The sequence below is a fragment of the Corapipo altera genome, unplaced genomic scaffold (assembly GCF_003945725.1).
Source record: "Corapipo altera isolate COAL_440 unplaced genomic scaffold, ASM394572v1 44, whole genome shotgun sequence".
Classification (NCBI taxonomy): domain Eukaryota; kingdom Metazoa; phylum Chordata; class Aves; order Passeriformes; family Pipridae; genus Corapipo; species Corapipo altera.
In genome coordinates this window covers 2,059,334-2,072,367 of record NW_020884880.1, presented here as the reverse complement: position 1 = coordinate 2,072,367, position 13,034 = coordinate 2,059,334, and the positions used below count along the sequence as shown (strand labels likewise).

The following is a 13,034-nucleotide window of genomic DNA, read 5'->3' as shown; positions in this document are numbered from 1 at the left end:
CCGTGGGCCCAGCAGGGGGCGTTGTGCGGCCGCCGCCATCGCCGCAGCCGCAGCTCCGCGGCCGCTCGGGGCCGAGCGGGGCTGAGCGGGGCCGCGGGGAAGGACCCCGGGCCGGGCTGAGGCGGCGGCGCCATGGGGAAGCGGGACAACCGGGTGGTGAGTAACGCGGGTAGTGCCTCTGGGATCCGCCACAGCCGCCGCCGCCGCACCTCCGGCGCGGAGGGTGTGGGAAGCTGGGCTCTCCCTCGGCCCGGGCGGGCCTGTCCGGCCGCCGCCGCGCTGCGGCCGCCGGGCGGGGCAGAAAGGGCCGCCGCGGGGGACGGGAGGGGCTCGGGGCCGGCGGGGCTGCCCGCGGCGGGCCGAGGGCTCCTGGAGGCCGGCTGGGTACGCGGCGGTGGGACTGAGGTCCGGCCGGGCTAAGGAGCCCGCCGGCGGGCGACAAAGGCGGGCCGTGCCCCGCTTCCCCTCGGGAGCTGCCGGAGCCCCGTGCGGGGTGTCCCTCCCTCGGCACGTGCCCGCGGCTCTCTGGTAGAGTCTTTCATCGCCTTGTCAAATCTGGCAGCATCGTGACTGACGCCTGCTTTGTGATCTGCCGGGGGAAGGTGATTAAGATGCTGGCCTGGTCCGTACAAAAATAAAACGTTCCCACTGGGAGTTGCAGCACTCGCTGAAGTAGCTCTTTGCCGTGCTCAGCCGGATTTCCCTAAACTTGGCGTTTAGCTATACCTGAGCGATCTCAAATTTAGCTTTACGCAGCACTGCTGCCTCGGGGGCCAGCGCTCAGCAGACAAAAAATGCGCTTCTACACACCTGAGTGCAGAGCCTGATTTCACACTGTTACCACGTTCATCCTTCCTCCTGTTTGTCTTTAAATGTTTTTGTATCAGCCTTGCACCTTACACTCATAATCATTTAGGCATTGTAAATTTGCAATGAGTTTATGATTAAACACAAATCATAATAGTTTTATTTTTTCCCCTTTTTTTTGTTTCTTTCTAGTATATGCTGTGTGTTCATACTCAGATCCATTCACATCTTTGCATATCTCGGTGGAATAATATAGTAGTAGACATGAAGGACATATACATTATACAGATGGATAGCAAAGTGCCTTTGATTGCTTTATTGAGGTATCAAAATAATGGAGCCTACTAAGAAAGAGTTGACAGTGTTAGACTCCCAAGACTGGACCTAAGCTTGAAATTGCCCTCTTGTAATGTTTTTGGGTGTGTTTTTATTTAATTTTCTTTTAAATGAGCAGTTGGGATATACCTACCAATGCCAGCAAATCTTTCTCTATACTATAGAGACTATAAAGTTCCTATATAATGTTCATTGTGCCATCATGGCTTTCTAGTACAGACAGTTTAGAATATAGGACCCTTTGCTACTCCTGTGTTTTTGTAGAGCTTTCTGTTACCATTGTTTTGACTGTTTGGAGATGGAAAATAAATGAGCTTTTTCACATCTACAGGATGCTTGCAAGGCAGTAGTAGTTAGTATTGCTTTCCCAGAGAACCATACCTGATTGAAGGTTCTTTATGCTTTTCATGAGCATGAAAGCTATACAGCAAATACCTTCTTAATATCTGCTTGAGCAAACTGCCAAGCAGAAGAAAATGAATGTGCAGACAAGTACTTTCTTTATTGAGGGTTCTTTTCTGTGCTCTCTCTGGTTAGTGACATGCAGTTTGGCAAAGTAGTGCGAATACTTTTCAGAAATGTTTATTGGTGAAGTAATTCTTCATAAATAAACCTGTTTGAAATTATAAGAACATGTTTTTAGACATAAATTTCCTAATCATGGAATATATAGCAGTACTCAGTCATTATGTATTTGCTGTGGGAATGTTAAAGAAAGGGAGGAAGCTTCCTAGCCAGTTGTCCAGGGGCAGTTTGAGGAAGTAGAAAACCAACATTTGACAGTGGTTGTCTCTTTTGCAGGTAGAGAGTTTTGTTGGGAGGTAGTGGGGTGTTCATTATATGTTAGCTCAGGTAGGAAAGTAGTCAATTTTTATTTAAGAGCAGCAAGAGACCTTTTTTTTTTTTAGAAAATAATTATATTAAAAAGAGCTTTAAGATACAAATTCTTGACTGGTAACCAAAAAGAGTTGACTTGGCATGTTCACTGGAGAAAGCCGAGTTTCTAGTGGATCTAGTACATTAAAATTACCTTTGTTTAGTCAAAACAGTGTTCAAATACTGTTTACTGCATTCCTAAAGGAACTCCTTTTCCACTCAAAGTTGAATTCAATTACAAGAATTTTACTCAGATTTGTAATGTGAATGCCTCTTTCTAAGTAGTGTAACTACTTGAGTGCATACATCCATCTGCTGCTTGTTTCAGTTGGCACACCTGTGTTTATTTGCCTATGTTAACCTTTTAGTGTGAATTAAAGCCACAGAACAAAGCCCCAAGAAATAGCAGCAAATGTCACCCTTAGAGTTGCAAAGTCAACTTGAGTCAAAAAATGCTCCACTTGAAAGAGTCCTTGGATTGCTTCAGTGTAGTCCAGGTCCAGATCACGAGCTAAACTTGTGTGTGGAGTTTAGCCAGGTGCCCCATCCAAGGCAGAGCCCAGAGTCACTCTTCCAGGGGATAAATGTGTCCCCAAGAGCTGAAGGCTGAAGGCCACCAGCCTGCTTGCAGTCCAGAAACTCAGCATTGCTGTGGTCACTGCTTCTGCTGTGAGGGCAACAGCTGCAGCTTCTGACAGCTTTCACAAATGGTCACCTCCTGTGTCTGGCGGTTTCTGAGTGCCTGATAAAAAGCAGTGTTGGACGTGTAGGAGCTACACAGATGGTCAGATCTTTGCTTTGAATCTACAAAATGTTGTACTCTTTAAAAAATTGTCTCAGACTGGGCATCGAAAGAGAAGCATTGTATGGGCTGTTTGATCTTTTTCCTCATCTCCAAACTGAACAGTAAGAACAGTGTGTGTTATGTTCTGCAGAAGTAAATTGTAAAGTGTTGGGATGATGTGATAAAAACCTGTGACATAAGGGGGTATATGTACCTCCCTTTCACATGAACAAACTATTGTTGACATAAAAAAAAATGGAAGAATTGTTTGCTACAGGTTTTCCATTAATTGCTGAGGTGTATTATGGATTCTAAGCTTTAATTTAATCTTCTATAGCCCAAACAGAATGCATAGGTTTGAAAGATGGAATACGTCATAAATTGGCATTATGTATGTTTGGGTTTGGAGTTTTTTTCCTCCTCAAATAGCCCTAAGTCATTGAATTTTCATATATGCATAATTGTAGCAGAGTACCACTGCTTTCTTGTTTTGGTGTTACAGCAAGAAATTTCATGCAGAATTTATTGAATCTACTGTCATCAATTTTGAACAGAACACTAAAGGCATAGAATCAGTTGTCCCAGAGAGTATGAGCTGAACTATAATTACATTTTCCATATCCCAAGGAAGAATATTTCAGCAATCATGCTACTACTCTCAGTTTGCAAAATCATTGCTCAGGGAGGGGAATTATTGTAAGGAACATGGTCTCTTTGTGGATCAGTTCTTTCTGCCACAGTGTAACTCAAATTGAAAGCATTTACCTGAGTCTTTTCTGCCAGACCCAATCAACTTGTTTTAGTTAAATATTTTATATTTTTAGAAACAACTCAGAATTATTTTTCAGTGAGTGAGATGATTTTTTTGTGAAGAACAAAAAGAAGATATTTTGGTATCATAGCACAACTGATGAATTTTATATTTCTTTTTGTTGTTTCATATTAAAGGCTTATATGAATCCCATAGCTATGGCCAGAGCACGAGGTCCTGCACCAAATTCAGGACCAACAATACAAGACTACTTGAACAGGCCAAGACCAACATGGTAAGTGGCAATACCTCTCTACCATTCTGGCCTTTTAAGTAAAAGAGTTGTTCCCTCTTACTAAAATGACACTGGTACCTACCCACCCACCCAGAATATCCAGTAATAGATTTTAAAAGATTTCTTGTCTCTGACCAAGGTGTTCTTTTCTAAATATGTTTTCAATCTTCTCTTTTAAAAAAATAGTATTTCATTTTGAAATGTATATTTCTTATTTGTCTGTATTTTTTTGGCAATAATTTCTCAGAAGAGGAAAATGTTTGTCATTTTATCTCTTTCATAAATAATACCTAAACCATGCATATATATTTAATTTGTAAACAAATTAATCTCTAGAAAAACATTTTGCTGGTATATTCTTAGAACACAGTTTACCTACCCAACAAAGGCATCACTTTGAGATATTATCAGCAACTTACTTTATGTTCAGTCCCTTCTACCTACTTTTATGAGACATTAGAGAACAATTTACTTAATTGCAAAGTTAACTTTAGATCTTCCAGAGGGATTTAACTACTGTACTTAAGTTATTAGGGTTAGGTTACCATATGTGTAACATCTAAGATGCTTTCCTGCTTCTTCTGTTGGAAGTTCAACCAAGGCTAAACTACAAAAAAACTCTACAAAAAGTTAGACATTGAAGAGGGCATGAAGAAAGTATTAATTGTGAAAATCGTGATCTGTCATCCTTTTCATGTAGGGAAGAAGTGAAGGAGCAACTAGAAAAGAAAAAGAAAGGATCCAGGGCTTTGGCTGAGTTTGAAGAAAAGATGAATGAGGTTGGTAATGTTATTAGCTGTCAATATATCATTCTTCTTATCCAACAAGCTACTTTGCTTTTGTTATTATTAACAATACCAAGTAGCCATAGTATTTCACTTCACTCAAGCTTTTAGTGAGTAAATATTTTGTTTCATTTATATCGGGAGTTAAGGTTACCACTTAACCAGTGAAGAGTTACTCTCAGTTCAGAGAAACACTGTATAAAAAGTTTTTAAACTTGCTGGTGAATAAAACTTGACGTTGTCATAAATGTAAATATATTTATACAAATGCATGTGCTTATATTAATAAATTAGTGCATTTTCAGGTATGATAAACCTAAGCCTCTTGTCCTAATCTTCACTTGTTTAATATCACAGAGTCCAAATATATTGCAAAAAACTAATACTGGAAGCAGACGTCTTTGGCAGCAATGTACATGTAATATTAATATGAGAGAGGGCACAAAAATGGCCTTCAATGTACAGATAGGACTACAAAGCACTTCTTTTTTGTTCATCCTAAGCTGATTACAGTATGTGCTGGTTCTCTGCTATAAATGCAGCTGTTCTGATCCTTGCATTCCATACCTACTGGAAATCACCCCAGTATAAGAAAGTTTCACATGTAACTCCTGTTGTATAGAAGGGAGAAATTAGTCTACAATGAATTTAGCTGCTTCTGTTCCTTCTTGGGTCCTGGTATCTTGAGATAAGCTTCAGGCAGTAATCTTCATTATCGTTTGTGAGTGTCTGGTTGAAGTAGATTATGCTCCTCATCTGTTACTGGAAGGGCATAGTACCCCTTAGTACTCTTGCTGTACCTTTTTGCCTAAGAAGTTGTACCAGGATTTGGAGGGCCATGGGGTGCTGTTCTGAAAGGATCAGTTGTTCCGTGCTCTGTGACTTTTAGCTTGGTGAGTTTGGTTTAGTATTCTATCACATTCCTTTCCTGATTTTATCTGTGCTTGAGTGTGAAATAATTGAAACTGGCACGGATAGAACCTTTCGGTGTGGCAGAACAGCAGGAAGGGTTGCAGGGAATCATGAAATAGCCATGAGTTATTCCTAAAGCTCCTAAGAACAAATCTCTGAATGGTTGAAAAGATTACATGTCTCTGAATGAGGTGCTGTTTCCTCTATTTTACTGACAGTTGTTGGGATTTTTTGTTTAAAACATAGCACTAACACAGTCTTTAATTTAAAGAGAATAGTGGCCTAATGAAGAACAGGCTGTTGTTAAAGACCCCTCAGGTAGCTCTGGGTACCTGGTATGTCAAAGTACAAACCCACTGCAATATTCCATAGATGCTACCTTGGACTGTGGAAGCACATTATGCACATTACTGTATCCTGGCTAATCTGCCATGTCTCTCATCAGCAATATTCAGCTAATTCACAATATGCTGACATGGGGATATGGGTATCATACTGCAATGCACAGGTTACTTAATTCTTGATATTTCTGTCCCTTCAGCCCAATATGTAGATTATCATTGTTTTGCCAATACATTACCAATACAACTTCATTGTGAGGATCAGAATAATAAAGAAGGGAGCACATGATATGTCTGACAGTGCAGACTGAACCTAGCAGCCTTTCAGTTTGATGGGGGCAGGTCGGATGCTTCGAGTTCTTGAAGGGGGGGTTTTAGGTAGACCTAGAGACTGTGTGAGGAATTGAAAAGGAGGAATGAGAGGAGACTTTTATTCATCCGTCCGGTATGCTTGGCCTAACAAAAATAAGAGCATTTCTATGAAGATGTGTATAGTAATTTGATCTAATTGTTGCTGATATTAACGAGGCCCAGAACAGACACTACAGAAACGTTGAAGAGGGCCGAGGAGAATTTGTCTTGAAGTTTTGTTTCAGATGATTTTAAGAACTAAGAAAAAAATTGCAGTTTTTCTGGTAGGGTACCCTGGTTTTCTGAAGTGCTCTAGCAGGAACACTGTGATACAAAAGCAAAAATGCCAAAATTAATGACCTTCAAGATAAGTAACGGTCTCTTAAAGCCAAATAACTTGAACACATGAACTAGCACTGTATTTTGATGAATATTAATCTTACGTAAAATCAAGTGTATTACAGCCTTGGTCAACATTATATGTTGTTTATTTTCTGTGGGTTCTGTTGAAACTATAATGTCACGTAGAGGAGAGCTTAAAAAAAACTGTTTGGAAATGATGCTCCTGTCACTGCTTCTGTTTGGTTTTAGAATTGGAGGAAAGAACTGGAAAAACACAGGGAAAAATTACTGGGTGGAAATGAGAGTTCCTCCAAAAAGAAAGAGGTAAGTTATTTTCAATTTCATGCAGTCGGTGTTCGGAGCTGGATTTATCATCAATGCTGCCAACACAGATTTTCATAAATACATTTTAAAAGCCACCATCAAAGTATATAAACCTAAATGCATGACAAAAAAAATTACACCAAAGTAACGTTTGTTTTATTTTACTTTTAAGAAAAAGAAAAAGGAAAAGAAGAAATCTAATAGGGTGAGCAAAATTTTCACTTTTCTGAGCTTTTTTGCATTGGAGTTGTTCCTATTTGTCATTTAAGTTCTGTTGGAAAGAAAAAGTATAGCTGTAATTTTGATTTTAGATGTTAAATTAACTTGCTTTTATTAAAGAGGGTTTGCATACATTCTGTACAAGGAGAGTTTTATTTCTGCATAAAAGGGAGGAAAATATGAGTAAATAGATATTATTAAATGAAAAATGTTAGAAGTTACTTAGAAGTCCTATTTAAGAAAATCAATGTAGCATCAGCTTCTTAGAAGTAAAATTTTATTGATGATACTTCGAAAATGTAGAAATTTGAAAGGGAGTGTTTGGATGGGCTTTTGACTGTTTGCTAGACAAAATGCTGCATCTCACAAGCTTCACTTTTTGTTGTGTTTGGTCAAGTTGTCTTCATCTTCCTCTTCTTCATCAAGCTCTGATTCTTCCAGCAGTTCATCTGATTCAGAAGATGAGGTAAGAGTTAACTTATTGGAATTTATCAGGTTTTGTTCATGAGGCTTATTTAACACAGATTTTGGTAATATGTTTTAGAATATTGTTTGCGGGCTTGGTTTGCATAAAACTATTTAATTTTTATACATTTGGTACATATAATAAAGTTGTTAATTTTAGCCATAGATATCTATTCAATAGTTTCTGTATGGATGCTATAGATTTTGGGTTCCAGGCTTGTAAACTGGATCTGTTTCTGTTTTAACTTGAATTGTATGCTTTTTTAATAGAATCTCCCATCTAATCACAAAAATGCAAACATACCATTTTTACTTTTGAGCAAAAATCTTTGTTACAGATAATCAGATTCTACAGCACACATCTAAATAATAAACAGAATCTAGAGAACCTGGATTTTTCACCAGTTTACATTTTTTCAATGCAGAAGAGTTACGAAGGTCGTCCAATAAAAGAATCAATTGTAGCATACTTTATTCCTCAAGAGAACATGATAACATGTAGGAATTTGGTGTTCCCTCTTCTTTACATTTAATGTAAATCTTCAATTCTAATGAGCATAAATTCAAGTTTATGTTTTTCCTCCTTTTTCTACAATATTTGTGGATAGGATAAAAAGCAAGGGAAGAAAAGAAGAAAAAAGAAGTATCGCTCCTCCCGGAAATCTTCAGCAAGCTCAACTTCAGAATCTGAGTCAGACAGCAAGGTGAATATGCACATGTGTTATAAAGAGAGAAACATTTCTGAGTTTCACATATCAATATGGGTTTTTGTCTTCCAAATTTAAATCTGTGCATTCTCACTGTGCCTGAGCTGCACTTGTATCTTCTGCATGCAGTCTGGAATCTGCCTCCACTGGCCCCAATGCCTGGCAGAAATAATTTGATCTTTAGAAAATGAACTTTCTTTATTCCAGCCATTTGTAGTTATTTTTCTGAATTCAGACACATGTAGCTTTTTTGCTGCTCAATTGTTTAGTTTTAATACTACATTAACACTATTTTCTGTGAAATTCTTTTGAATATTGTATTTAATTGAACACCATCTGTGAAAATACGGGTATTGCAGGGTATCAGTGGACAGAATATTGCCTTTCTAAATATCTCTGGACTGACTAGTTTCTTGTTGGAGAACTAAGCCTTTCCCAAATGCATCTTAAATTGAGGTTGTCTTTTTCCTTTTCTGAAAGTAGAGCAGTGTAGAGACACAAGCTTATTGAATGAACAAAAAAGTGAAGAGGATACATCAGGCAATTTCTTCTGTTATGTTCGCATTTTTCTGTGTTACAGTGTATAGTAACTGCACTTCTTGCCAAAATATTAATATTACAGTGACTTGTTAAGATTCTAGGTGTGGACTTTATCACAGGCTTTCACTGGAATATAATTCAGTAGGGTATAAGTTTGATGAATCTTGTTTGCATACACCTATAAAGTTTTGCTAATGGAAGGTTAAAAAATTTGCTATATAAAGGGGGAGAGAGATATCCTCACTGCTGAAACTGGAAGGCAGAAAATTCCAGGGAAATACCTGCTTAACCCCAGCCTGATCAGTGAAGATGGACATGGATAAAGAATAAAGGCTCCCAAGTGTTCCGTGTTAGATGCAGTTACAGTAGTGATTGCTGGTATCCTTTCCAGGGGCTCTCTACGTGTACTGCAAGTACACTGATAACTGATGCCATACAGACTTTTCATGCTGATCATTTAGGAAGTAAGCAGCTGCATCAAAATTATGTCTTTTTCATATTTTTCCTGTTCACTGCAAGGTAGAAAGGATAACTTTGAAGAATTACCTTCAAGAGACAGAAAAAGACTATGGGTTGGACTGCTTTTGGGATTACTACCTTTTTCATGAAATAATTTTGTCATGGTTTATGTTTTCCTTTCTATTTAGGACAGCACAAAAAAGAAGAGGTCAAAGGAAGACTGTGAAAAAGAAAAGGTATTTTTATTCTTTAAATATTTACATCAGAACTGCATTTTGCATACATAAAGGAGCTGTCTTTTTTTTAATATTGAATGCCTCAGTTGACACCTATGGAAATTTTCTGTCCAAAACTACACAGAAGGTATTCAGCGCACTCAGCTTTAAGGTAGACTTTTAGTTGGATTCAGCTCCTGCATTAGTAATTGTTATTAGTGGAAACTACTGGATCTGTTCTTGTTACAAAGGTAAATTAAAAATTTATCTAATCTGCTGTAGTAGATCAGCTGCATTCTAGTATTTTGGGGTTTACCTTTAGCTGTCACACTGAGCTAAAAATATATGTGATGATATTTCAGTGGCATACCTGGTAGGATATTGGCTTGTTGCTGTAAATTAAGAAACAACAAGCAGAAGATATATTCATCTAAATGTAGTCATAATTATAGATGCTGTACTTATGATAGCTTTGAAGAATTGCAGGGGAAATTGTATTAGCTTAAGAGAAACTACCTTATTCTGTCTTTTCTCTGAGCACAAAAACCCTCTTTCTTTCCCACCACTGCACCATTTTGTATACATCCATTATGTTCCTTCCATTATGTTTATTGTAAATAATCTAATTGACTTCAGTTTTAGTTATTGATACCCAATGGGTAAACTAACAATGCTTTCAGAGTCCACACAAGTCTTTCTCTCCAGTTACCTTTCTTATCACATGGGACTCTACTACTTCAGTTAATAGTATTGATTCTGATGTACAAATTCTCCACTGCATGAGGCAAATGCACTGATTTTTTTCCCTGTTGCTGCTGCTTCTATTTTACAGTGTCCACTTCCCATCAACTCCTTTTGAGTAGCTTCTCTTTGAAGACCAAGTGTCTACCATAGTTCCTTATTGTAATGCTGCTTTCACACATCTTCTGAAAGGCACCTGGGGACTAGAGGTGTTCCCCTACCTGCAGATCCCCCATCTCTCAGATGGGCTGCATCATGGTACTTTTCATGAGTTCCTTTGGGAAATGATTCAATAGCACAGCTGAGATGTGTGATCCAGCCTTGCAAGACAAAATTATTAGTGTGAATTTTTTTCATTTTTTGGCCTCAGAAATTGAGTGAAGAAAAGTAGCTCCAGTCTTAGAAATACCTTGCCTGGTCCAGAGCAAAGTGCAGGGGGGCAGAAAAGTAGCTCATCAAACAATCTCATACAACATCAAAATTTTAAAAATACTGTCATTTTAAATGCACTGAAATTAAATATGAAGTGTTGGAAGTGCAGCTGGCAGGGACAGCTTGTCCTGGTTCAACACAAATAATAGAGAGAGCTTTTTCTTTTGATTGCATCAACAAAGCAAGAGTCTGAAGCTGCAGTGTTTGTATGCATATATTGAAACATGTTCAGTTATACGTTATTTAAAAGTGGGGAAATGTCTTATTTTCAAATACTTACTCCTCCGTGTGTTATTATTTAAAATAAGAGACTATTATTATTCCTCTCACTTCTAGAAAGTTGCTGTATCTTGGTAACAAGAAAAAGGAATATACATAAAATTATTATTTTCACTAAAAGCATTTTAAGAGTTTGGTAGAGTAATTTGTTGATGATGAGTAGTTAGTTTAATGTCAACAATATTTTAAAATATTTCACAACTTAGAACTGATATTTCAGTCTTGAATTTTAAGCAGAATTTTTATGAAATTTGAAAGGCCTGACTTTACTCACAAATACATTACTTCTGTGTAGGAAGGTAAAAATCACCACAGGAAAAGGAAGAAAGCAGATCGTGGTGATGGACCTTTGTCATCAGAATCTGTATCTGAATCGGATCAGACAGAGGAGGTCAGTGAAACCTCAATTTCAGATGTTACAGTGTTTGTAGCTTACTGATTCACCTGAGTAAATGAATGAACTAGCTTAAATTGAGTATATTGTTGAAACTATTCTGCTCTCTATGGGGGAATTTAAGAGTGCAGCACACTCAAAGTTTTTGGTATTTTTATCTTTAATAACAAATTTTAGTAAGAATTGTTTAGTCCACCTTCTATCGTCTACAAGTAATTTTGAATTAATTTTCTTGAAAATATTCAACTTTTTATGGATATTACATTTGGTTTAATTTTTCTTCAGGTGCAAGCAAAAAAGAAGAAAAACAATGAGGAAAAGGAGAAAACAGCAAGTATCCCTCTTACACTGTAGTTTCAGGATATAAATACTCTGTACTTGGTTAATTTCCAATTTCACATTTTTTGCTAATACATATGTTTTATAGCAATAGTCTACTGCCACATGAATCTAAATTAACAGTTTGTCTGTTTACCTGTTGAGGTCACTTTTTTCAATTGTTGAATTAAAGAAGAATTTGTCACTATTTTACCTATATATGATTTGAGATTTATATGTTTAACACTTACGGTAGAATTGTACTCTGTATCAACCTACTAGAACTACTACTACCTGTAGAGTACCGGGTAGGGTAGCAGTTTGCCACACAGACAGACATCAGTGCTGTTCCTTTGTTAATATTGTATGTAATTCCTCTCTTCCACCATGAAAAGGGCCTTAGGACATAATTGCTGCAACATCTGTACCATTATAATTCTACCCTCAACCAAAAAGCTGCCCGCAACCTGTTACTTTTTTCAGTTTTGTTGATTTGTTTCTGTTGATAAAAGTGAAAGGAGGGTTCAGCAGTGATTTATATAGAACCCAAATTTATCACATGTAGCCAAGGCTCCTTATTTAGGAGTATGGTGGTTTTGAGGTCCTAAATGCCCACTCGAGATGTCTGTATAATCTCTCTCCTGTCAGCAGCAGTGTTCCTAATTAGGCATCTCAGTTGTCTAGATAAGTTAGAGCGAAGGGAAGGTTTACATTAGTCACCTAAAAATAACAGCATAGGAGTATCAGTGATACTCAGTACACATTTTTTCATGGAACTTGTTTGTTTTTTCAGAATCATATAAACTGTTTGCCGTAAGATTTCTAGTGATTGATTGTGGGGGGTTTTTTGTAGAAGATGTATATGCGTAAGGAATATGTATAAACATATATATATATGTAAGTGTAAGGATATATATAAAATATGTAAGGAATATGTATAAAATCATGTGCATTTTATACTGATTCTTTCATACATTCTTACATAATGTCACACCTCTTTGAGAATTCCTGTTGAAATTTTGCTTGCAAAAAGACAGGATTGTACATCTCAGCTTCTGAATTACAGTGGATCAGCATATTAGCTTCAGGACTGAATCCAGCAGGGTTAATTTGAGTGTATTTATATTTACAATTGAGATTATAATTGGTTTATTTTAAACAAAGTACAAGTGCTAGAGATTCTAACCAAGTGCAGTTGAACTAGTTAATTTTGCACAGTGAATTTAAGTGCTTTACTTCCAAATCTGTAAATATGCGAGTTATTCCCACATATATAAAACGTCAAGGTGTGTCAAAGCACTTCCATATTACTTTCTCAATAATCTATAAAGCACTGAAAATCATTTAAAAGATCAGGAAAT

At 37.5% G+C, this 13,034-nt stretch overlaps 1 protein-coding gene across 2 annotated transcripts in view; it reads left to right on the top strand.

The window, feature by feature from the left end:
* Window positions 1-56: 56 nt before the first annotated feature.
* The window catches only part of FAM133B (family with sequence similarity 133 member B), a 15,109-nt gene continuing 2,131 nt past the window's right edge, over window positions 57-13,034 (top strand). The window contains exons 1-10 of one of the 2 annotated variants that reach the window (XM_027639245.1): window positions 57-156; window positions 3,752-3,849; window positions 4,550-4,628; window positions 6,830-6,904; window positions 7,077-7,109; window positions 7,521-7,589; window positions 8,197-8,292; window positions 9,483-9,530; window positions 11,257-11,352; window positions 11,641-11,685. In XM_027639245.1, coding sequence (XP_027495046.1) covers window positions 133-156; window positions 3,752-3,849; window positions 4,550-4,628; window positions 6,830-6,904; window positions 7,077-7,109; window positions 7,521-7,589; window positions 8,197-8,292; window positions 9,483-9,530; window positions 11,257-11,352; window positions 11,641-11,685 — 663 coding nt within the window. In that variant the 5' untranslated portion in view covers window positions 57-132. The remainder of the gene's footprint in view (window positions 157-3,751; window positions 3,850-4,549; window positions 4,629-6,829; window positions 6,905-7,076; window positions 7,110-7,520; window positions 7,590-8,196; window positions 8,293-9,482; window positions 9,531-11,256; window positions 11,353-11,640; window positions 11,686-13,034) is intronic. The other variant, XM_027639246.1, reaches the window with a different exon arrangement.